Source organism: Chaetodon auriga, chromosome 8 (assembly GCF_051107435.1).
Source record: "Chaetodon auriga isolate fChaAug3 chromosome 8, fChaAug3.hap1, whole genome shotgun sequence".
In the NCBI taxonomy this organism is placed as follows: domain Eukaryota; kingdom Metazoa; phylum Chordata; class Actinopteri; order Chaetodontiformes; family Chaetodontidae; genus Chaetodon; species Chaetodon auriga.
The window spans coordinates 3,148,897-3,174,944 of NC_135081.1; the positions used below are offsets into that span (position 1 = coordinate 3,148,897).

Consider the following 26,048-nt stretch of genomic DNA (forward strand, 5'->3'; position numbering starts at 1 on the left):
GCAGACATTCAGATCTGAGCCTTTGAGCTTTGGATGCTTGGATTTCAGGCAGCATTTAAATAGGAGCTTTCTGATTGTTTTAAGTCAAGGACAGCTGGATTTGCTTGATTATGTCGCCTCCAAGATGGTTTTGCCAATTTGTGCAGTGTTTTTGTCCTTCAGTGGTGTTCTGTAATAATAATTTTTCAACTTTTCTTGTGAGTGTAAAAATGATCTAAATGAATGTCCAGCATTCAGTCAATTGTTTTTTTTGTTTGAAGTTTCATAGTAAGTATTGCTGTTGTGAACTTTAAGATTTTTCTCATGCTGGGGACAATAAGAGGCTGTCTTACCTTCATGATGCATAATGCAAAAATGTCACAGCAAACCATCAAAGAAAAGCTGTGTTGTAAGTGATACATTTTTTTTAAAGCCCATGAAAACTTGGTTTCAAATTCATTTTATCTCTATAATGAAATATTTCTGACTAAATGAGCAATTCCCAAAGTTAAAGTTCAAAAAATAATCACAGCGTTATTTTCTTTATTAGGAGTTTAATACTCAAAAATGGAATTAATTAGTTACTTAGTGAATGTGTTCATCAGGACTGTGTGGGTGTGGTTTGATCACATCTGACTGACAGCGACCTGGCAACCGCAGCAAACATCTCACAGCTTGATTCAGATATTGCTGAATCATATTTCAGTCCTACAACTGTTTGACTTTCGCAGATTATTTTGTGTTCGTGTAGGAACATCACACACACCAAGAGACTGATTGAGAAATGAAGTCTTGAGGGGCTTTAACGCAAAATGGCAAAACATCTAAAATGCTTTACTCATTTGAATGAAATGTCTGAAATCTTGACAAAAAGAGAAAGTTTGGGATTTTATTTCACGTTTTCCATATTTATGAATACTTGATTTAGAAAAATGGCAGATGAAAGCGGTCCTAATGAAACGCAGCTACAGTGGGATATATGCACAAAAGGTCAGCTATAGGCAGTTTAGTCTGAAAATATTGATACATGTCTTCATAAACCCACAGTGTCAAATCCTAACACACACACGCAGATAAATAATTCAGACATCCAAAGGGCTTTGTTCTCTTTCATGAAGGCTTACACACACATACATACACCCGCTCACACACGGCACCGTGTGCCAGCCAGCCAGTGACGATAGACACTTTTCATACATCACCATTAAACTTTACCCATGCAAGTGGCTGGCATCATATTTCTCAATAAATTGTGATTTGTGCTGGTTGCCAGGGAACAAATGATCCTGCCTCTGTTAGCTCATTTATCACCACAGTGTCCTTCCACTCCCAGCCTCCTGTACCCCCATCCACCCACACCTTCCCCACTCCTCCCCTCTGTTCTCCGTCCTATTCATTTCTATGTCCCTCTGTCTCTCTGTAGATCGTATATGTGGCTCCTATGAAGGCCTTGGCAGCTGAGATGACTAATTACTTCAGTAAACGGTTGGAGCCACTGGGTATCACTGTTAAAGAACTCACTGGAGACATGCAGCTAACCAAAGGAGAGATCCTACGAACACAGGTATACACACACACACACACACACACACACACACACACACTCACACTCACACAAACACACACACACACACGAACAGAAAAACATACATGCTGAGTTCTACGTCATGCCTCTGAAGAATAGTCCACACTCAGGGTGCCAAAGCAGTTCCTCCTCCAGGTTCCCTCCGCTACACATGTACAGTATTCTCTAGCACCCCCAAGTGGATTAGATTGTGATATTAATTTGAAGCCATTTCATCATTTGCTCTCCAATATACATCAGTCACAATTCTGCCAATTACTAGTTACAAATGTAACTTAACTAGATGTCTAATTTAATTTTTGTCAACTGCTGAGCTCTGAATTTGCAGTTACTTTCAAACAGAGGAGAAATGATAAAACGGGCTCTACGCTCTCAGTCTGCTCTTTGTTTTCTGGCTTCATGAGTGAAATCTTGCGCTTTAAAAGACCACCACAAATGGAAATCCAGTGCCCTTATTTGCACAAGATCACCAATATCCCCAATTTAATCGCTACCTTTACCAAAAGGTAATACAGTATACTGTTCATTCACAACCTCATGAATCAAAAGAAAAGCAGTCTTTGACAAATGAATATTTAAGTTGAGTTTTAAAATATCAAATCTCAAATCTCACTTTTTTCTCCTTTTATTTTTAAGATGCAACAGCATACAGTAAAAATACTGCTGTCCCTTCCACGCTGCATTTTAACTAACACATGCAAAAAATATATTAAGTCACACCATAAAGATCATTTTCTTAGAACTGTAGAACCAAAAGTGCTGTAGCTCAAGTATGCATGTGATGCACGTTATTAACAAACTGCTCTTTGCTCATAAGAAATGCACAGAATTCCTAACAGTCTCATTACTGACAGCAGATTTATTTTGTGTTTTGTAAAATATGTGCAGAAACAGCAATCAATACAAAAGAAAATAAGCACATCCTCACAATTAAGAAGCCTGACCCAGAAATGTTTTGTATTTTTGCTCGATTTAAATGCAGATCATCTCTATCATCAGTAGGTGATAGAGATGTACCTCGTTCAGAGTTTGCATGACGTCAGCAGCTTTTTCTTGAGGGTTGTCGTGATTTCGATTCTAAATAGAAAATCAATGGACACGAGCTTTCAGTTTTGATAAAATGAAAAGCAGGATCGACAGTTCCTCTCAGTATTTCCCTTCTCTCTATACCTCGCCTACCTGCACACGTCTTTTGCATGTCCGACGAAAAAAACAGGCCTTTGAAAGACCACACAGTGTGGCTTACTGCCTGCAGCTGCACTTATGTATCCAGTTTTTTGTTTGACCCTCGCTGGTTATCTAGCAGCTAGCTCATTGTTCCCGATGGTAACATTTATTCCTTTCAAGAAGTGTTTCACGCAACCTCGCTGTGAAAAATGCAGGGCAGCACAGTAACAGTGCATGAACATGGACTTTTTATTTCTTTTCTGTGACAGCATCAAGCCACGTTACAGCTAACTAGAATAACTTAACTACCCCTTATATCATGCACTTTTGCTGAGACTCACTTCCCACAACAAACACGCTATGTGAGTCTGTCCCCTTCTGCCGTCTCATGACTCCTCTCTTTGTTTTTGCGTCATCTCAGCTGATGGAATAAGTTACTGTTATTACATTACAAAAAACAAATTCGACTGTGTGCGCTTAGTGTGGTTCATTGCAAAAACAAGACAAAAGTGGTATCATAGCTGACACTGTCTTAAGTTTTCAGTACACAATAACGATCATCTGTTGACCTCTACAAATCAATACTCAGCAGTCTAAAAAGGCAAAGCCATCAGTGCTGAATAAAATAGAATGATTTGAATCATAGATGGGATTGAACTGTGACCTTTAAATTGAAAGTCAAGTTGATTTGAGGATTAGGAGAATTGTGACACTCCTGTTTTTCACATGTTGCTCTCATGAAGAATCTGCTGCTCACTTGAATGCATCCATGAACTTCTCTTCAAGTCCTCAGGACATTTGAATTGTTTTTAAATTAATAATAAAATAAACCCATGTAGGGTCTCAAATTAGCACCAGCCATTCACCTGATGAGGTTGAAAAACCTCTCGCTTTTCTTTTCAGCACCGATGTTAACAGGTTAGAACACTCATGCAATCTGTGTGTGAACGTGACTCACATGTGGCTGCAGCTGCGCGTAGTCAGCAGTGTGTCACCTATTTCTTTACACGTGATGAGCGCATTCCTCAGCAAGAATAGACTGAAAATGATCTGCCAATAGTTGCACTGACAGATCGTACAGTTTCACTGTCTATATCTGTAGAATATGTCACAGACATGAAAGATATCAGATGAAGGGAAGTGTTTTCTCTGGTGCTCTCTCTCTGTCTCTCTCTAAATGAGGGAAAACAAATATCACATCCTCATCATTATTGACGGCCGTTGCCAAAAACAAACTCAGTGTAGAAAGATAAGGCTGGCAATAACAACACTGCAGCAGCAACACTGTCTGTGTGGACACCACGAGTGCGTCATGCACAAGTAGAGGTTGGCGGTGTGTTCTGGGCATTACTGTGTATGTACACTGCAGATACTATTTTTGGAACTTTACATTTCTAGTTATGGCGAAGCAGATACTTTAGCAAGCAAACTGGGCTAACCCCCGGCACCTACCTGTCCAACACAAAACAGGTCATCTCCAAGTTGCTCTTTGTCTCCGTCCTCTCCTTCAGCACTTGCCAGCAGGTGAAAGCCAATTCCAGATTCTATGGAGTCCCAGCTTCATATGCTGTTTTGGTTGGGGGCTACACACCATCTCAGTTTGTGGCTAAAACTTGATACCCAGCTCAAAGTTGCTGTGCTAATGTGCTTATAGACAGTGTCTTTACAGTAGAAGTGCACCTGACGTTGCACCTGAAGTACAGAAAACCTGTACTGACGTAACAGATGCCACTTTTTAGGAAGTTTTTATCAATTTAATGAGCAAGGAGAGTGCTCAGACAGTCATCTTGTGACTGACTTTAGCTACACAGATGAGGAGATGGGAGATGCATTGTGGAGGAGACCGTGACTGATTGATCACATTGTAACGCTACCTTTCAGACTAACAGCCTTATCAGCTGCAGTCAGGTACATGTGAGTGTGTCACTGGTGAACTACAGACCAGCTAACAACCTACGAAAAATGTAATTATAACGAAGTTATCAGTGATTTGAACATAGGGCCACAGTCAAAGTATTTGTTGGTGGGGGGCATGTGATGATGATGATGGTGTGAAAACTGGCTAATGTTAGCGTGACTTAGAGTAACATTACATAAGAATTGGTATTTTATTGCATTGTCGTAAATATGGACACCTATACACATGCATTTCGTGATGATTACATCACTTATAAGCGAAAACTATAGCGAGTCATAACCTTTACTAGCTCAGTCAAACAAGCAAACAAAACAGCACAGACATAGCAAACCTGCTAATATTACTGGTCCAACAGCTCTGCGTCTTTCTTGCAATGGAGAGATTTACTCTACCTTCTGTGCTAGTGATGTAAACACCAGCGATCCCCTGATGTGAGTCAGCTAGCTGCACTGCTAACTGAGTTAGCAGCAGTTAGGGGTTAATTTAGCAACGAGTAAAGCTATCTGTGCACCAGGAAACTCAGTAAATCATAACAAGCCACGGGACACCAGAGGAAAAAACAGAAAACCTTTTCTCTATAAAATATGATCAAGTTTCACCGACATACTGCAGTTGGATCCCACCCACCCAAGTCACACACAGAGCAAGAACAGACAGAGTCAGTGTAACATCAAAATGATTCAGAAAATGTTATTTTAAGGTAAAATTGTTCTATAATGTTGCTTTAATGTTAATTACAATGTCAGGATGAGCAAGTCAGCTTTTGAGTTGACAGAATCCACAAAACTGATCTAAATAAGGGACTTTGTCCAACAAAGCATTTTTCCCAGCTTGAGAATTATTTAGAGGCGCAGCTGTTTTCCAGCTGAGACGCTGTGGTTGCTACGATACAGAATGTCTGCGAATATAACAGCTCATTTATGTATTGCAAGTACCTAATTTTGCACAGTTTGTGCCATCAAATGTAACAATGTTGGCACAAGGTAGAGCACTTGTTCTGGCCGTTGCTCTGGCTGAAGCACGTGGGCTGAGAGGGCGGGCTGACCGGTCTGTGTGGGTTCATGAGATTTTGTGGGCGAAACATCGGTGAGTGCCATGGTTTGGTTCACGAGCTGAAGTTGGATAGAGCACAGTTCAAGGAGTAGCCAGCTTTTGTATGAGCAGGCCACAGTTTGAAGTGTTGTTCTATTTGTCCTGCCCCTCCTCCACTCTGATTGGACAGCTGGGTAAAAAGTGACAGTGAGGGGTTTTACCCAAAGTTGAATTTTTTCAACCTTTGGCGACCAGAAAAAAAACACCCAGCGCTCAGCACAGAGTAGACGGCCAGGCTTCCTCACACTGATGGCTTTTTTTTAGCATACTGTAAATGTGCAGCACTCCTATTGCAAACGCTTGAAAAAATACCCTGGTGTCAGAAAAAAATGCTTTGGTGGACACAGCCCATAAAAAAAATCTTACTGTCCTCATTGTGCTTCTTCTTCATCTGTGCCGTAGAGCTCCATTGTTGTCCAAAATGATAAAAACCACATCCTGTTGGAGTAATATTTGTTAAAAACTACAGTGAACAAGCCTAAGAAAAAGCTGTAAGACACTCTTAGGTTTGATTTACGTATCTGGCTGTGATGTTCTGTTCTAGTTTGTTCTATGATAACACAGACAGAGTTAGCACTGCTAGCACTATAGCACAGTTCAGGTGCTAATGATGATCCAGGGACAGTCACCCAACTGGGGTCACACTGGTTCATGTGTCAAATATTTCAGCAGTCGACGTCTTTATTGGTGTGTTTTTGTCTGTTGTAGGTAATTAATTAGAGGATCTGTGAGCAGTGCTGCACCTTTCTTTTGTTTTTCTTTCTCTCCATGTATTTTGTCACACTCCCCCTTGTTTATTGTGTCCCCACTTTTCCTTTCCAAACAAACGCTACGTCCCCTAAGGCCCTGTTAATGTGGGTGCACATAATATTATGGCAGTTTAATTGATGAGATATTAATTATATGATCAATAATTCACTTGTCATTGGGAAGCCTTTTAATATTCCTCTTATGAGGCTATTTCTTATTGCTGTTGGGATTTTATAGGTTTCTGTGCAGTGTTTCATCTAAACAGAGCCATCTGTGGCACACTGCCACACTTTTACCACAGCAACCAAACAATCATAAAAATCCATTATAAAATGTTCATTTGATTCATAAAGTTGAAAGACAGAGTTGCTGTCACAGATATTGGTGGAGTAGTTTTATGTGACTGGCAGGTCGTGTCTGAAGCCTTTTTCACTGCCGTATCACCGCCAGTAAACTCATGCAGTATACTTGTCCGTGTAATGTCTTAACAAAATTACAAACATGGTTGGAAACGCCGTGAGAGCAATGCTCTCTGTGAACTGCTCTCAGAGCTCTGAATGGTGTTTTATCTGAGGCAGAATACGGTGTCTGGTCTACTACGTGCCGGGCCAATTCTGCCTTTTTTAGCCTGATACTAATTTGTTCGAGGTTGTTAAATCCAGCAATGGTATTTTGAGCGATCAATACGGTATGCCATTTTTTTAAACACAGAACACAACAGTTTTGATGAAATTTGTTTTGCCTGGGTTTTCCATCAGGTTAGCTTTTCAGCTCTTACATTACACCCCAGAAAGTGCACAGACTGCCTGACCAGTGCAGATTTTTTTTAAGCCAAATGTTCAAATAGTCCAATAAGGATATATTCACCAATCATTTTTACAAGGACAAACCGCTACAGTTTAAATAAAGATGGTTTTTAAGGAACTTGGACCAGGATATGCATGAAGCGAGACATTTTGCAGAGTAAAAATAAAGCTGCTGGTGCTCTCTAATAGACAAACCATGTAATGGAGATACTCTAATTAAACACAGACAAGTCTCACAGGGGTGTCAAATTAAAAAAAATGTTGACTGGTTCAATGTTTATTGAAAGCTGATTGAAATGACCATATTGCACATATTGAACCTGGAACTAACACAGCCTATAAGTTACTGCCTATAAAACAGCATTGATCATTAAATAAATGAAAAATCAGTTGCATTAATTTCTTTTGACTTTATCTGCAGCTTTCCATAGTAATTTCAAATGAAAACATTTTCCCACAGGCCAACAACAGCCAAAAAATAATTTCCTTCAAACAAAAACCAAAAATGTCCAGTGGTAGCAAGAAAAGAGTGCAACAAATAAACTTAAATTAAACCTGAGTGTGCTGCTCACTGATGTGCACTAGTCGAAGCCAGATACTTGAACCTGGAAATAACACAGCTTATAGGACCATTTTTATCCATAAACAACAACATTAAACATTAAATACAAGAAAAATCAGTTCCATTCATTTCTTCTGGCTCTTTATGCAGATTTTCCAGACTAATTTACCTGTCATGGTGTCTCGTTTCATAGTGTCTTCTTACGTTACATTGTTTCATGACAGCCACACTGTCTCCGCACAGAAGACAAACAGCGTTGTCCTTCATATCCTCAAGCACATACTCGGCCTCCCACCTGCCTTGAAAAACCCTGTTTTCAAAGTCCACTATCTGTTTAGTCATTTTTCGGGGAGAGGGTAGCTGAAAGTTGACCACAGGTAACGAGCTCCATCAGGCTGCTGATGAACAAGTGGGGCAGGGACTCGCGCTTGCGGGCCTTTGATCGACGTGCCAAGGCACTGGCGGTGCATTGTGGGACTTGTAGTACTAGTGGTGTGTGCAATATACCGGCGGGCCAGCTCTAATAATAATTAGATATTATCATGCAGGCCAAAGATAATTCCATCGCGGGCCGGTTTTGGTCCTTGGGCTTTGAGTTTGATATATATGGTCCAACGCTTTGTGTTGCTTCATGTTATTCAGGTTAGCCAGAAAGTCTTCTCAGAAATTGCACAGAGAGCCTGACCAATGCTGTGTTTTGAGGCCAATATTGATGTTTCCTATCCAATAACAGTGCGTTGGCAGTACATAAATCCTTCACCTGTCATTAGAAGAATATTAAGTAATCTAATCGGCCCTATAGATGATTTCTTTATTTTTTGTATTGTTGATTTTTGGAGTGTTCCAGGTATCAAACTACCATCTTCAGACTCCCTGGGACACAAGTAAAGATTTCCTGTGTCATCCTTCATTGAAATGATTTGTCTTTTCCTGTACTTGTCGATGTTATGCATAATAGAGCTGGTAAAGAAAGTCAACAGACACCTTATATTTTTCCACGTTCCATAGAACTTCATTTATCACCCAGAGTTCCATGTTCAAAGCAGCACTTTCTCTTCACGTAGTAGTCGTTCCCCCGGTTGCACTACAGTAAGATCAAATTAAATATTCGCTTTTGATGGGAGAGCTACATGAGTGTCTGTGGTGGTAACACCTGTATCATGAAGGCGAAATAAGCATCAAATTAATAAGCTTGATGAAAAACTTGTGCTTTTCTATTTTTTATTTTCAAAGGTTTAAGATGTGCCAGGTGCCAAATTCTAAACACACCATTCTCAACTGTTGACTCCAGAGATCTTCTGTCATATTAACGGTCTCTCATTTAAAGCTATCGTGTTGCTGATTAAAAGCATCTTTCAGTGTTACTGCTTCCCTACATGGCTCCTACACTGCATGTAGGCTCGTAAGACATTGAAAAGTGAGCAGTCAACAAGCGTGTCCCAGCCGTGTCCGGGTGTGTTCGGCACGTTTTAGTGTCCCCTGGAAACAGCTTCTACTGTTGTCTTTGCTGCTTCCAGTATTTCTGGATTTAGCTGTTTTTTCCCCTAAATTCTGTGCAAGTGTTGTCAAATTTGGTGAAGTCTTTTCTTAATTTGCTAAGTTTTGTCTGTTTGCAGTCTATTGCAGTGTTGAGCCTTTGAAGATTAACCTATAAAAAAAGACCTGTTACCTAAGTTGTTTATTAGTCTCCTAAATAGGAATTCCCAACCTCTGTTGGATAAAAGGCTCTTTTTGTTCAACAGTCAATATTTTTGTCTGAGTAATGAATGAGTTGCACTGAGCAGCAGATGAAGTTCATTTTTGTGTTGTCTGTGGGGTTTTACTGATGGAACACGTGAACGCAACCTCAGATGTCTTAGAAAGGTTTTCCATTCAGATGGAAAGGAAGGAGTTCCCTTCTCTGTTGAAGAAAGAGGATGTATTTATTACAGTTAGGCCCAAGAAAAGGGGATGAAACCTGCAGATTGAGCATATATTTAGTGAGAGAACCTGGCGCCTCCAGCTCAGAGGTAAGCGGAGGTTGGAAGATCCAGCCTGAAAAAACGGAGCGATGAGACTGAGAAGGTTGAGAAAACACGCATATCTGGTAAATCCAAAAGAGCTGGATTCGAGAGATTGCACTACTTAAAGTTATAAGCCTTGTGGGACTTATGAATACAGAAAAGGTTGGGGTTTGGTGTGTGTAGGGGGTGGTGGCGGCGGCGGCAGCGAGAGGTGGGGTTTATTCCTATGAAATGAGGCCAATTCCAGTTAATCTGAAGGTGTATTAAAGTTGCATTTCTATCAGGTCATGTGAAAGATTTCACAAAGAGAATGATAAGTCAGATTCACTGCAGCTCCGCACAACTTTGTTCACTTTCTCTCTCTCATCGCTCCATTTGACTGCGTTAGTGTCAGTACATTTACACAAAGCTGTTGAGTAAAAAGGGCTGTCCACATCAGACAGGCTGGAGTGATGCCACGCACTGTAACCTTGGTTGTCTTCTGTCTCTCCTCAAAGTCCTCACTGCTTCTTTCAACATGCCCTTTTGATGGTAGAGCGAAGCCTCTGGCACGACTTCAACCATTTGCAAGGTGCAGAGAGGAAAGCATTCATGAAGGATCCAAACTCAAGCAGTATTACCTAATCTTAGACTGACACGTTTCATCATGCGGCCTTCATCAGGGTCATACACACATTAATACAGTCATTAGTGAGTGTTATATGAGAATGTTGAAAAAGATCAGATTTGAGCAGAGGGGCGACGGGTGTGTCTGATGATGACATCACTGAAACCAGAGCGAGAGAGAGAGTGTGTGTGTGTGTGCATGCGCATGTGTGTGTATATAGATATATGTATTCATATACACACTCTAGTGCATTTCCATGTGAATGGAAAACCTTGTGCCTTGTGCTCTGGTGGTGCTGTGCACACTATATACAACATGCAGTCATACTATCACACACAGTCACTGCTAGTGTAACAGCTCTTAGCAGAAAACTGCAGTGACTGATGAAATATGCAAGATTTCTTATTTGAATCCTTTTTTCCAAAATTCTTTTTCAGCAGAAAAAGGATGCTAGTCTATCCAGCAATAGAGCTAAGGATCCTAATGACTTCATTTGTCTACATTTAGCATGTTTTCTCTAAGTTTTTCTCACTCCTCCTTATACCCACCATCACACACTGAACAGAAGCAATGACATGTTTTCTCATATTTAGCAAGTTGTGAGTGGTATTTTCAAGACTGAGCAGAAGAACACACAATCTTCCTGTCACACACACACACACACACACACACACACACACACACACACACACACACACACGACACGTGACAATGCTGCATTGAGAAGGTTTTCATTACAGTTTGCTTTGATAAGCCGTAGTTGTTAACATATCACAATCCAGTAAATGTCTTTGTCTAACGTCCCCACTCCATCTTCCTCCCACCTACCTCTTCCTCCCACAACCTCTTCTCTCTATGGCTGCAATAGTTACCATGGAAACAGAAAGGTTTGGAGGGATGCTGCCATGTGGATGCCAGTGTGCGGGTGGATGGCATCCTGGGACTTCCAGGCCCTCTTCCCTCTCTGTCCAGAGAGGAAATATCAGTTAATGACATCCAAGAAGGAGATGCCTCACAGCCAGAGAGTTTTCCTGTAAAGGGAGGCCGAGGGGAGAGAGTCAAAATTTCAAAAAGTCACATGCACAGAAATTGAAATAGCTCCTCACGTATTTCAGCCAATCTTGCCTTCATAATATCATAAAAAAGGACACTAACAACAAAACTGTTGGTGACAGAAGGTGCCAAGCAAAAACTCCTAACAGCAAGTCAAAAACAGTTATTTCAAGTCATTACTGAAATGTCAGACTGTTCCGAGACACAGCACTTACTGTAAGCATCCAGAATATTTGATTTAATTTGATTTCTATTTCATTTACTCGGTCACTTGTCAGACAACATGAGTAATATTATTAGCTGTAAGTGATGAAAGTTAGCGAGCTGTGGCCCATCCTGTCTCATGATTCCACTTCGTACCTTAAGAGGTGATAGTCCAGTAGTGTCAGCTGGGAGTGGCGAGTTTTTTCTACGTATCTAGTAAAAAACACAATAAAGAAAATACCAAGAAAGAAAATATTCTAACACTTATTTTCCGTATTAAACACAACACACTTCATTCAAAGACGACAGACACAAAGGTGTTAGAGCCATCAGCAGCTCTGGTTTGGCTCTCTGAGTCAGATGAAGAGATTCTGTTCGTTACTTTCCACGCCAGCGATGGCCGACCTTCCTCTTGCTGCTCTTCATCATCCCCTGGTCAGAGTTCTGCTCAGAACCGTTTTAGATCACCGTGGTACCACTTTCCCAGTCATCAGACTGGTGGCCAGTTCTTACACAATGTTCGTTTATATTCATGTAGAAATGCACTCAAATGGAGTAATCAGAGCATGAATTACTCACCAACGCGCAAAGAATGTAAATCTAGAATTTATAAGTTCTACACGAGTTATTAATTATGAGAGCATGAATTCCTCATTTGTAATTTTATGTAAATTTCGGGGAAAATAACACATCTGCTGGGCTTTGTTCAAACATACCCTATTTTGTTTAGTGTGCTAATATCACAGTGGGAGCAAGCTTTTCCGCTTGCATGAGAAACATTTACTGCAAACAAATTATTGTAGAGCGTGTCCCTTCCGCATTCATCAAATTTACATTTGTACAGCTGTGAATAGTCTACTATGATAAATTCCACATCTTAAAATTCACCTTCATAAGACATCAACTAATCATATTGTAACAAGCTTTCCTGTGAATGCTGCAGGAAATGTCACTGGTGTCTCCCATATGCTGAGCGCGTCTCAGCCAAGGAATTAACAAGGGGAGAGAATAGACATTCATCTACGTACCTGCCAGGCAGTGGCAGTAATATAACGAAATGTCTGACAACTTTCCACAGTACATCAACCACATCAAAATACTGTGAAGACCAATGATAAGTCATCTGTGGCGTTCTGTCCAACAAGCTAACCTTTTGAAAACAGAATCTCAGAAGAAGCCGCTTGTTGCTCTCAAAGCAAAAAACAGCCAGTCTACCTTTTAAACATCAGTGAAGAAATCAATTATTATTTTGTACAAATCAGTGAAAGATGGATAACACAAATACTTCTTTAATGTAAATTATATGTTAATTCTTACAGACACATGAGACGTTTGCGATCAAATTACAAATAAATTGAGTGATTGATAGTTTTTCTAATGTTGCGAGAAAGAAATTGGTTTACTTTTGGTGTCAGGAACCAGGTCAGTTTTCATTGGTCAGGCTTAATCCAAATGCTCAATGCATACCTGCAGTTTGGTAAACTTTAACATAAGTTACATGAAGCCCAGACTGCCTGAAGTCTCCCAAATTCAGAATTTATCCAGTCAACTGGGGACCTCAAGCTTGCTTTCTTTGGACTTTTATAGTGTGCTCTGAGCCCAGACCTTACCAGACTCCAATGAGTCCCAATGGAGATACTCTATAGCACAGATCTTTATTTGAAGACGTTTGACTTTTGACATGTGTTTCCTCTCGGGGATCAATAAAGTATTTCTGATTTCTGATTTCTGAAGTTCACGTGCCACTGATCGACCGATGATCTGGGTCACATTTTATCTGCTTGCATCCTGGTGACAGTGAGCACATCAGACAGGCCGCAGTATGACCAAAATTCATGAGGGCCAGATCTGGAGCTCAGAGGACAGACGTTTGGACTCAGCGTTAGCCTCTGCTCACACATGCAGACTCCAGTCGCATGCTCGCTCTCTCATCGGTCTCTCTTGCCTCTCATAGCCTGAGGCTTGTAGGTGTGAGCACATGATTTCCATACTCAGTTGTGATTGGGCACTTGTTTTTTTTTTCATCTTACCATGATACTGGTGCAAAATGAAGCAAGCGATTGCTGGACCTGTAATACATGGTGCCAGGGCTCCAGCATTACACACCACAGCAGGGACTGCTTCTGAAATGTGTTGTTGGTGGGTTCAAAGACAATTTCACTTGCAAGGTTTGAAAATTTGATTAAAAATGTCATTTTTACTGAAATAAACCACAAAATATACCATCCTCATGAGGACATAGTTTGCCAGTGGTTTTCGTCATTGGCCCTGATGTTTCTTCCATGAATGAGGTCTTAAAAATGGCCAACACATGACATTAATGTAAATTTGACCTGAAAGAGTCTCTAGATGTTGACTTTTATAGCTCACTGAAACTGAGCAGTGTGCTCCAAAATAGCAAATGAAACTAAAAACCTTTGGCATGTGTTAAAAGAAGCCTGATATCATGAAAACTTTCCGCCCTCTTGTTTATTTAAACATATCCAGGTTTCTACAGTGCCTGAGGCTCTTCAGTTTAGTGATGAATTAGTAAAAAGAGCAATTCGTACAGGCTATTGTTTTCTTTTTGTACATGCTTATGAACCTGGATTATTCTCTGATTAAATTGTCGTCCTTAAGAAACACTTACTTGTATGAAACATGTATGAAATACAGAATTAGTGGATTCCAAAGATTGATTTCAATCCTGCTGCAATCTATTGACAAATAGGCTAAATAACACCATTCATCCAAACAATGGCATGTTTTCTCTACACCTCCTCGTGTGTATTTGTGAGGCAATTAAGAAAGCCCTTTGGCCTGTGCTCCACTTGCCAGAGCCTCCATTTAGATTAACCAGTAGCTCCAATTAGGAGCAGGCACTTCCTTTTCTGTGAGCACGCCAGCTTCTAATGGCTGCATGGATTGATTTAAATGCAAACTAGAGAAGGTTTAATGAACTGCTTTTACAGAAAGAGTTTAATAGGAATTTGCACACCCACGGACAGGTTGCCAAACAGTTCACACACCATTTATTATGCATTGTAGTGTTTTTCTCGAAAAGGGAGAATAAAATTACGCTGGAATTGTGGGCACTAAGCAACGTGCAAAGACCGTGTCTGACATTCGATACAGGTGAGGGGTGTTGATACTGTGGAATATAATTACAGAATCAAATATGACAAATTCTTTTAACTTGTGGACGCTGTCAGACATCCGAACATCCCTGTGGAGCGAATGTAACTTAGCGCACACAATGTGAGTAATGTCGTACATTTGTTATATCATGGTGTTATGATTTAGGTGCTTCTGTCTGCGTTGTAATGAGTGGAGTTTCAGGCAATTGGGCATTGATGAGCCATGAAGCGGACATAGTATTCTGAAGGGAGTTTGGTTGTGTTGCTCTGGGTTTTACAGTGTGTCGTCCAAATAAATGAGCAGAAAATTGTGGAGAAATAATCTCTGAAAGAGTGTCAATAGTCTTGGTGAATTCATAGAGATTTGTCGGTCTGTAATATAAAGTTCTGTCAATAATGGACAAAGAGGTGTTTGACTACTCTGAATCTATTTTTGGACAACCTTTAAAAGGCTGTTGAGGGAATTCAGTGATGGACGTTCTTAGCTTCATTTGAAGCTGATATGATGCTTCAGCAGTGGAAATCAGGCAAATCAAAGCACCATCTGTGCACCGATGGCTCACACTTTGGCACTGGTTTCAGTTCATGGTGGTTCACAAGTAGGTGCAGACAAAAACTAGACAAAGTACTTCAGGGATGGGGTTATCATTGCTTCTCACTACTCTGCAGAACACAAACCTTCTTGATTGGGTGGAAGTGTGCTTCCTCCTTATCTCCTCTTTTTTTTTTTTGGTGTTGGTCTCTGACAGGCTCATATTAGATAAGACCTGCCTTCTTGACATTCGGCAACCAATCAATAGGACAAATGACAACCATGTGACCATGACATTATCAAGATGCATTGATTTTTTTTTTTTCTTTTTTTTGCACAAAGCAGCAAAAACACAACAAAAGAAAAGAAGCAAATTGTACAGGTGAGATTTAGAAAACCCCTAGAGGCTTACATATCCCACCTTTAATCCACAAAAATAAGCAAATGTGCAACTATAAACTCAAAAAGCAAACATTAAAACAGCGAAAGCATAAAATAAAATGATGAGGGTGTGCGCGCATCAGAGTATGTGAGTGTGAACGTGTGACTGAAGCACACATGTGTTCCGTCGACTCGTTACAAAAGAGAGACAGAGAAAGGTCAATTACGTTGTGTTTCCTCTGTAATGAATGCCCTCATCCTTCAAACTCCACCCTCCCAGTTTGGAATGCTGCGTTTCTCTTGGACTCCGGGACCAAGCTGAGATAACCTTGATGATTTGACAAAGGACCTTATACAGTTGTTTTCTGGAGTAGTACTCCTCTGGACTAGTAAGCGCAACGTATTGTGTACATTCGGTGGAGAACTCCTTTAGTCCTCTCTTTGTTTGTCTTGTTGTTTCTGGGTTGACATCATTGATTGTGTTTCATAATCTTCATTTGAATCCACATAAATAGGAGTGAAGTATGGGTGGTATTGTTAGTTGAGCCAGTGTTTAAATGGTATAATGACAGAATATTGATTTAATTAGTCTGATAAATGTAACAGGTGCAGTAGCTTGTGTGGGATTACTGTTGTTGTGTACAAATACAGACCTTACAAGCAGCAGTGAAATGCTGTGAACAGCTGTGATCGGAGTCCGTGCTGCAGACATTCTGCCTTGTGTATGTCCACTGGGCAGGCCTGTGAAGGCCTGGCTCATCTGCATTACTGGATCCAGCTGGAGATTTGCCAAAGTGTGAGAAGATGTACCATCAGTCCTTGTTGATTTTTGAGCTGGTGTGGTACCATTTCTTTATTGACTCTGTGGTCCTTTTATTATTTTGAAAGTATTCTGAGGTTAAAGTGCTGACTTGAGAGTGGTCTCATCCATATTACCTCTTGCATTTCTTTCATTATCGATGATCTTTGTAAAGCAGATTTTTAATGGATGGTTTATTTAATGTGGATGTCAAGTTACAGAGCCAACAGAAAACTATCCCAATATTTATGGACAACGCTGTATTTTTTAGATAAACGTGATCAATGTTTATGTAGTTGCTGACATAGTCAAGACCTGTCAATGTGGCTGTACCTTCAATGACAAATGCACAGCTGGAAAACAGTGATAGAGCTTTAAACTCAGGAACACTGTCAGTGTTTTTTTGTTGCTCCAGCTTTCATTAACATGATTAGATCACATAGGTAGGTGTGCTTTTGACAAAATGCCTGTGAATAGTCTCTTTAGCTGTATTGAAGAACATTTTTTGAGTATTTTTTGTTGTTGTACACTGTCTCTTCATTTATTTAACATTCTGTGGAAGCTTGTATTGAGTCGGCGTTCCTCATGTCTTCATGTTTCGTTCCAGATGTTGGTGACAACTCCTGAAAAGTGGGATGTTGTGACCAGGAAGAGTGTCGGAGATGTGGCTCTGTCCCAGATCGTGCGTCTTCTGATTTTAGATGAAGTTCACCTTCTCCACGAAGACCGAGGACCAGTGCTGGAGAGCCTGGTGGCCAGGACCATCAGACAGGTTGGTCCTACTCCCCTCAGCCCCTCTGTCCTCTCCTGAAATGGTTTGAATTAGTCTCTAATTGTCTTATTAGACTGCAAAAGTCTTAAATAATTGAACACTGAATATCCTCTTTTTCATAGACATGAACAAGGCACTGGCACTGGCCATTAGCATAGATTTTTCAGTAAGGGTTTTTAGTGTCATGTTGTGTCGTGTTGAGCACTTGCTTGTTGTGCTGAGAAGAAAATTTGACAATATTTTTGTGTTCTATGTAAGAGGGAGCTCCATGTACAGTATATAGAAACCATAATAAAATTTCAGCTTTTTGGAATAAGATTTTAACTCCAATGTGTCCAGGATGTATCAGCAAAGCCTGTGCCTGCGCTCAGACTCGCGAACTGAGAATCATTGCGTTTTTTGGTTTTCTGGGTCATACCTCAGCAAGTAATCCAGTGATAGTTGTTTGTGCATCCACGGGTACACTGGGAAACAGGAACTGCTAACAGCTAATACTTGACGACAGCAATTTACTAAAATGTAAAAAATGGGCTTTGAGTTGTCGCCCATTGCTAGCTAAGTTGCTACTTGGCAACATTATTCTTCAGCTGTCTTGATGTCTTGCCTCGTCCACAGGGGGCCCACACCGTCACACTCTAAAACCCCTGCTACAGAGTATGAAATGCAATGCTAACTTTTGGTACTTAACAGTTTTCCATGCGCAGTACTACAGATACTTTTTGATCCGTACTCAGAAGGTATTGAGGTTAAATATCTCTCCATTTGGGCTCATGTGCTGAAAATGCTTCTCTTTTCGGTACATTCTATTTCTGCTAAGTTGCACTTTTTATTCACTTTCAGTGTGACAAATGACATTTCAAGCACAACAAGCAAACAGAGAGAAAGAGGCTCACAGGCAGTACTGTACCTCTCCTCATCAGCTTCCTGTCACAGCAGTGCATGTCATGCACCAGTAATTTTCCACATTTACCCACATTATCCACAACATCTCCCTATAGCCTCTGTTAAACACTCTACTGAAGGCTGCAAAATGAGACACAAAGGGAGAGGAGAGCCAGGGGAGTCAGAGTAGAGAGACACACAGCATGTGTGTGAGTGAGTTTAAGGAGGCAGTGGAGAGCGAGCAAGTGCTTGTATGTGTCGAAGTATGCATCTTTTTCATTTTAAATTTTTGTTCTGGGTTTAGATGCATCCGTGTGAGTGAACTGCCAATAGAAGTCAGTATAATGTATCCTCATTATCACCTGGTGGATATATGTTGATGTTTGTACTGCACTTAAATAGAAGTTGTACTTGGATATTTCCATTTTGTTACTCTCTGCTCCTCACTGTGAATCTGTGAAAACAGATTTGTGTAGCAGGATCTTGACCCCTAGTTTGAGAACCGTTTGACTAAACTACCACACAGCTGAACAGCATGTGCAGCGGTTAAAACTGGCCAGCAGCTGCAGCAGAAAACGCTGCTTAAATATTGTTGCATCAGTATTAACAATCAAATAATGTCCACTGTAATTATACAGTCACAGGGGCCATTTTTCTGCAGATCAACTACTTTTACCTCTGATACTTGATAAGTACATTTATACTTACATAAGTACTTCTGTACTTACTTAAGTATTTTATAGTCAGGACTTTTACTTTTGTAATGTAGTATTTATAAATTGTTGTGTTCATACCTTCACCACTGCTATGAGAGATATTCATTTAGTATCCCAATGACGGCTCATTTACAGTTACTATTACAGTGGATATCTAAGTGGTTAGAAATGGTAGCAATTTGATCGATCTGTTCACAAAGCCTAGAGATCAAAATACGTTCTTAACATGAAAACAGTTTGCAATCACCTCTTTGGAAAAAGCCACAGTCAATTAACCATTCTGAGCTTGAACCCAGGACTTAACCCCCCCCCCCAAAAAAAAAAAATTCAAGAAGTAAGCCTCCTGTTCCAGATATCCATGCGGTAAATTGAAAGGTACACCAGCGACATACCGGGTGGGATGTGTGGAAATTGTGTCAACTGCAAAATTTACATGGAACACCAAACGTTTCACTCATCCAATCACAGGAGATATTATGAATAGAAATAAACCAATCATCCGTAGAACCAAAAATGTGATGTATAAGACCAGCTGTCTGTGCAAAATAAAACAAACACATGGAAAGAGTGTTAAAGATAAGATCACAGAACACTGAAGGATCTTTGGGAGGCCAAGCATTCAGTTATTGGTTTTAGTGAAAACGGTCGCTCTGCGACAGAGAGTGTGATTTTCATTTCCTTTGGAAACCAAAAGAGGCTTCTTGAATTTAGAATCTCAGAAACTGCATCCTAGAGGAATTAAGACAGAGGAATTAAGGTTTTAGCATTAGATTAGATTTTTTTTTTCAGCAAGTTTTATAGTTTTTCTCTGTATTGTTGGTATTTAATATTCACTGAGGTCTTAAAGTCCATCCTTATTTTTTGTTATTTCGTAGTTGTGTGGTAACTTTACTATTTATGAAATATTGTTTTGTACTTTTCATTGTGAAGATTCTGTGTGGCAGAGTCCATATACTATGTGTGCAGATTTCATTGGATAATTGACATCTCGCTCATGCAGGCTGTAAAAAAGCATGATGTGCTGAAATGTGTTGGTTAGATGAAGAGCAGACGCGTCCTCTGTGTCATTTAGTATTGCCAGGTAATTTTTTCACATGTGATCGTTTTTCACTGGAGCACCTATTGGAGTGGTGAAGTAGCAACAGCAAAAAGCAAAGGAAAGGAGGGCAGAGATTAAATTATTTTGAAAAAGTTTATGAATGTGCCTTCGATTGGCATATTATAGACAGGTGTGCGGATTGCAAAGGTGTGCACAAATAAAAGAAATCCTTTTTGAAATATCCCACTTGAGTGTGACTGGAGAATGACGGACCAACTCAAGTGCTCATCATTTTGAGAAATGTTGAAAATACATGAATAATAGATGTATGCTAAAGGACTCAGACCAGAGTGAGGAAAGCAAGGCAAGTGAAAAAGACAGGCAGGGATGAGCTGCTGTGCTGTGCAGCGGCAGAGACCTCTTGGCAGGGTTAACCGCAAGGTAATTGAAAACTGGTCCGTTCATGTGACCGCTGTTTACTCGGTTCACAGCCCATTTATCTGCAGGTTTAGCTGATATTACTGAAGAAGGGCTGACTGGGCACTTTGTGCACCTTAACACCTCTAGAGGTTGTACTGCAGCACACAAGTTTGAAGTCTCTTGACGGCCTGTCTGTTGGACAGCAGATGGCACATGCTGTCAGTGCTTAGGAGCCAGCCAGAAATGGACTTAACCTGCTGACATCACAATGACATAATCAGAGTCATTTTCTCAGACTTAACAAAACTCCTGCAGAGACACAAAATACATTACACAGCTCTTTTCACAGGCTGAGCAGTAGTATTAAATTTAATTTGACGCACAAAATTGGTGTATTTCCCATTGAATGACTGATTCTCACACTGTAAGCTGGATTGTTGTCTGAAACTAAAAGATGAGTGGCAGCCAGCAATAAAATCTGATGGTAGAAAAGGAAAATGGCAGCCATTTCTGGAGTGGGTCGCGTCTCCATGAAGGGAAACAAAAACAAGTTTAACCTCCAAATGTGCGGGATGACAGGAAAAGAGAGTACGCTCAGTGCTATTTCTCCTGGTGCACATCTGATTTTACCTCCTATGAACCTCAAACTGTCTGTTCCATTTCATCAGACATGCACCACCAGTCAGAGTGTTCACACCGTCATCTCCGCTGGTCTGCGGCATTTGTTTTTACTATATGCCATTTAAGGGTACATCCGAGTTGTGTGCTGGGCAGCTAGTATACAGTGCACAGTCTTCCTCACAGCTTGCCTGTGAATGCAGGTAGATTTATGGTTTTACTTTAACTGTAGCCTTGATCTCGGGCAACGATGGGCGATAACAGCAAACACACTGCAGATGTGTGAGGAGGAGCACAATGTTGTGAGCTCACTGAATAATGATATCCTCTGCACTGCATGAAGAATCACACTGTATACAATACATTTTGTGTTTAATCCTTTTCATTCACAAAAGTCTGGCTTCAGAACATCTGCACACTGGTCACACAGTAATATCAAAGAAATGTGGTTTGTAGCAAACATTCAGTCAAATGCATCTTCCAAACATCAGCAAATGCATGTTTGATATAGAATTTTGTTTTTCTGTGAAGATTAAGTTGGTTTTTGAAAAAGAAAAAATGCATTTAAAGAACAAAAGAAGGTAATTACAGGAAATGATCAACTAAAATAACAGTATAAGATGAGACATAAGAGAGAATAAACTGGAAAGAGGGAATGATTGTTTCCAGGATGGGCAGGTGAGAATGAGGGAAAAGTGAGGGGGGGTGGGTTAAGAACATGGAAGAGGGGAAACACAAAGAAAGACAAAAAGAAATGGGAGTAAGGGTATAAGGGGTACAAGTAATTTGAAAAAGAAACAAAGAAAGTCTAGAAAAGGAAGGAAGAATAAAGCTGACAAAAGAAAGTTCAAGTGATTGGTGAATACATTTATCATTTATTATAGAGGTGTTAGTGCAGTGTTTCCAAGCACAACATAAATCTCTGGTGGCCAGTAATTCTGATAAGTCCCAGCAAATCTCCTGGTAAGAACGATGTCATTTAGCACTAATTGATGGGAACACAGACATTTCCTCAATTCAAAACAAAGGAAATATTTCATATTTCGTATCATTGGAAACTTTAATCTTCATGTATATTGACTCGTATGTTTGTCTGTAGACACACTTCAGATTTGTTCATGTTCATTTTCCCTGCTGTTCACTGACTCTCCAGGTTATCTAGATATCCATTGGAATTGATTGATTGGAAATGTATTAATTGAACACCTGGAAATAACATGAAAATTTTTCATCTTGTACAATACAATATTAGCAAACAGCACTAATTTGCTACACAATTTTTTTCTTACATTTTGTCAATATTTCCTTTTTTCTTGTGAAATCTGAGATATTTCACCCTCTCAGGTCTCTAATAATTATTTATATGAAATGAGGAAAAAAGTCACTGTCCCGCTCACAGCTCCGAAACATGCAGCCTGTGATGAGCGGGTAGAAGTGACAGAGTTTACAAGCTAAAAACATGATGTTGCTACCTTAAAGGCTGAGGCTGGTGTCCTTCTATGGGTTTCATATTGTCAACAAATTCCACAAATTGGTTCTCAGCCCCAAGTCCATGAGTGCCTACCAAAGACATAACTCCCCAAAAACGGTTCATAACATAAGTCTCAATAATTTCTGACAACACTGTAGTTTTGTCACCCAAACAGGAGGAAATGTTGAGGAGTGTTTTCAGCAGCAGATTAAACCACATTTGGTTCGCTCTGAAGATTTGTGGCAGCAGGACGGTGTGTGTGGGATTGAGTCAAAATAAGTGACAGTGTGTGTGTGTTTATGGTGAAGGAACATGTCACCCAGTGCACCAGCGTGGCTCATTGATGTGTTTTTAATTGTTTTTGGACAACAGTGGAGCTCTACGGCACAGAGGAGTGTATCAAGCTTTGTATACACACACACACACACACACACACACGCACAAGACTTGTTAGGATCAGGTCATGATGGGTTTGGCTCTGCACATGGGATTGGTTGACAAAAAGATAAATATAGAATATCACAGGACTTATGCTCTAATGTGTACTACCAGCATATTGAATATTTGACCCTAAAAGCAAGTGTGGCAAAAGGAGCACTATGTTCCTCTAAGAATAACAAGCTGGTACAAAGAATAGATAAGTCATACAGAATATTTGAACCTTTAATGCTGTTTCTGTAGCAGAGGCTACAGAGGATTACTGCGTGTCACTGAGTAGAACATGTAAGGACTGCTCTTTTTCCACTAATTATATCTCTGTGTGACTGGCACAGAAGCAGCGTGTTTCTGTTTGTCTTTGTGTGCGTGCTAAACAGCTCGCAGTCCTCGCTCCAGCAGAAGATGCCGGGTGCCAGCAGCACTCCTCGCAGACCATCCCCCACCTCCTTCATCTCTCTGTCCAATTATTGCCACACCTGACAGACTGCTATAATTGATTGTGCTGAAGGAATTAAGGCAGCTGCGTCTGATGCGCTAGGTGCTTAAGTTCACGTCTTCAGACACATTTGTATGGAAATCCCTGTAAACTAAATGATATTTGTCCCTCTTTTTATGCAAATGTTTTCGAACCGAGCCAGTTGTCACTTTGATGTTTTGCTTGGAAGAGCTTTGGTTTGGACTGCGTTTTCGTGCCCAGGTGTACTGCAGCCTGTTAGCCACTGCATTCGACATAGTCTCTCTAACCTTTGTAATAGCGGTGTTCTAATCTTGCTCAATTTCTTATGTTTTTGAGTAATGCAATAGCCTTCACGTATATTCAATGGACTTAAAGTAAAAGATTTGCTGCTTACATTTACTGAAGTAAATATCTTTTCAATGGACACATTTTGGTGAGTGCTTACAGTGTTGATGGTGGAGACCCAGCGTAGTAGTAGCTCACTTTAAAGAGCGCTCAGGCTCTGCTATCAGGCTTGGTTAAAAAGATGCAGCAGTGTCCAAGATATTTTGACTTTTAATCTCTGTTATGAGTCAGCATTCTGCACTTCCCATAATGCAACTTGACAGCATCTTTTGTTGGAGCCTAATTTGTTCATTAGCTTACTTCTTTTGTGGAGACTGGAATCAGCTGAGTGGGTGTTGGTATCTGGCCCGCTATAAAGGGATCAAAGGTCCACCATTTCAGGTGTGCATGCAAATCCACTGAAGGTTGCTGGGACTCTTTGTCTTTTGGTTGATTTAAGCGTCTCTCTGGAGCTTTGTGAACTACATGGAACTCGCCGCATGCAAAGCCGCAGAGGACTTTACAGACTACCACACTGTCTATTTTGTGACCTATTTTATTCAGCTCATTACTCACTCTCCTTGGGGTAATTGTAAATTCAGCTGTTAATCACAATTACCGTATGTTGCCATAAAATGTTATGATGCCACAAACTTAACTGAAACCTAGATTCTTCATCTCTTGTCCAGGAAAGCAGTTCAACATATAGTTGCATGAAGTAAAAGGCAATGTAAAAGACAACCCCAGGAGACTGTTTGACTCTCTGTAGGTGAACATGATGCACATCTGCAGTATGGAGGTTCAGCAGCACTGCAGTGAACGTGTATTGCAGGCCCGGGCCGCTGGCAGGGATTGGCTTGGTCTTATCTTGATGGGATGGTTTGACAGGTACTGCATCACATTAAAGGCCTTACCAATCTTCCCTGTCACATCCAACAGGAGGCTCACAGATTAAAAAAAAAAAAAAAGTTTTCTGTACCCTCACCCACGTTGATACACTACATATCGAATTTTCCCCAGGTTTCAAAGACAAAATAAAGACATAAGCAAGTACACGACTTGTTTTGATAATAATATTCTTGCATATTTTTTTAACTCTAGCGTCGCAATAATATGGCTGTATGTATGTACACCCATGAGGGATGCTAGATTTTGTATTTGTAAATGAAAACACACTGTGGCTCAGCGCAGTGTCAGCGACGTGACCACCCTGCTTTGAAAAGGCGTTGCAGTCAATAGACCTTTTTTGTTTTTCTATTATTGTTGCTGTCTTTTGGACCAATTTGGCGTTTGTTTGAATTGTTTGACAAGTAGGCGTGTTAACCTTCACACGCTATTTAGAGACGGAACGGAGAGACGGGTGTTGAAAAGTTAGAAAGAGCCATTTTTAATATTCTTTATGGCTTTAAAAGTTGTGCTTGGACTTAGATACAATTGCTAGACTATGGTTTGCGACTGAGGGAAGGGTGAATAGAAAATGCATTTTTACAGCATTTGGACCTTTCAAGTTAATATGAAGATTCACATTTAGGAACGATTGAATTTGGGTCTTTCTTAGATTTATCCTTGTCTTTCTGAAAGGAGTCGTGATATGTGCCACGCCCATCATCCGTCTGCCATGTTTTTAGCATCTTAAACATGTTCAATTTCAGTTAATTCATTTCTTCATTTCGTGAACCCCACTTCCCTCCATTCTTTCTCCTAAACCCCAAACTGATGGGAGGATCGGCTCCAATGTCATCTGAATCTGCATATGTATGCATAAATCATCCACCTGCCATCCACCCTAGCAAATTATTCTTACTGATTTAGGGACATTTCATTCCACCTCTACCAGTCCCTGTAATAATAATATTAATGAAAAACTTTATTTGTATAACACCTTTCATACAAGAAATGCATCTTAAAGAGCTTTACAACAAAGAAATCAGCTTCACATAAAAGGACATAGAATGAACATAAACACATAGATAGAAAATGCACATAAAAAAATAAGATAAAATAAAGCTGAAAATAGGGCGGCACAGTGGCGCAGCAGGTAGTGCATGTGCCTCACGGCAAGAAGGTCGCCGGTCGGGCAGGGCCTTTCTGTGTGAAGTTTGTATGTTCTTCCCGTGCATGCGTGGGTTCTCTCCAGGCACTCCGGCTTCGGTCGGTATAGAGGATGAATGAATGAAAGGCTGAAAATAAATACAATACAAAACATAACATGGAAAATAAAAAGACACTGGATAATAGTAATAAAATAAAGTTAAGAGCAGGCTAGACAAAATTGTATAAAATCCAACTCTTTAAAAGGTGTGCAGCAATGCATAAGTGTGAGGCAAAGCACAAAGGTTTCTGGCCTGTATCTGGAA

The 26,048-nt window shown here is 40.3% G+C and overlaps 1 protein-coding gene across 3 annotated transcripts in view; it reads left to right on the forward strand.

Annotated features, from left to right (window-relative positions):
* The window catches only part of ascc3 (activating signal cointegrator 1 complex subunit 3), a 155,659-nt gene that overhangs the window by 56,425 nt on the left and 73,186 nt on the right, over positions 1 to 26,048 (forward strand). For all 3 annotated transcript variants that reach the window (XM_076737118.1, XM_076737119.1, XM_076737120.1), the window contains 2 exons: positions 1,403 to 1,543; positions 17,162 to 17,326. In XM_076737118.1, the coding sequence (XP_076593233.1) occupies positions 1,403 to 1,543; positions 17,162 to 17,326 (306 nt within the window). The remainder of the gene's footprint in view (positions 1 to 1,402; positions 1,544 to 17,161; positions 17,327 to 26,048) is intronic.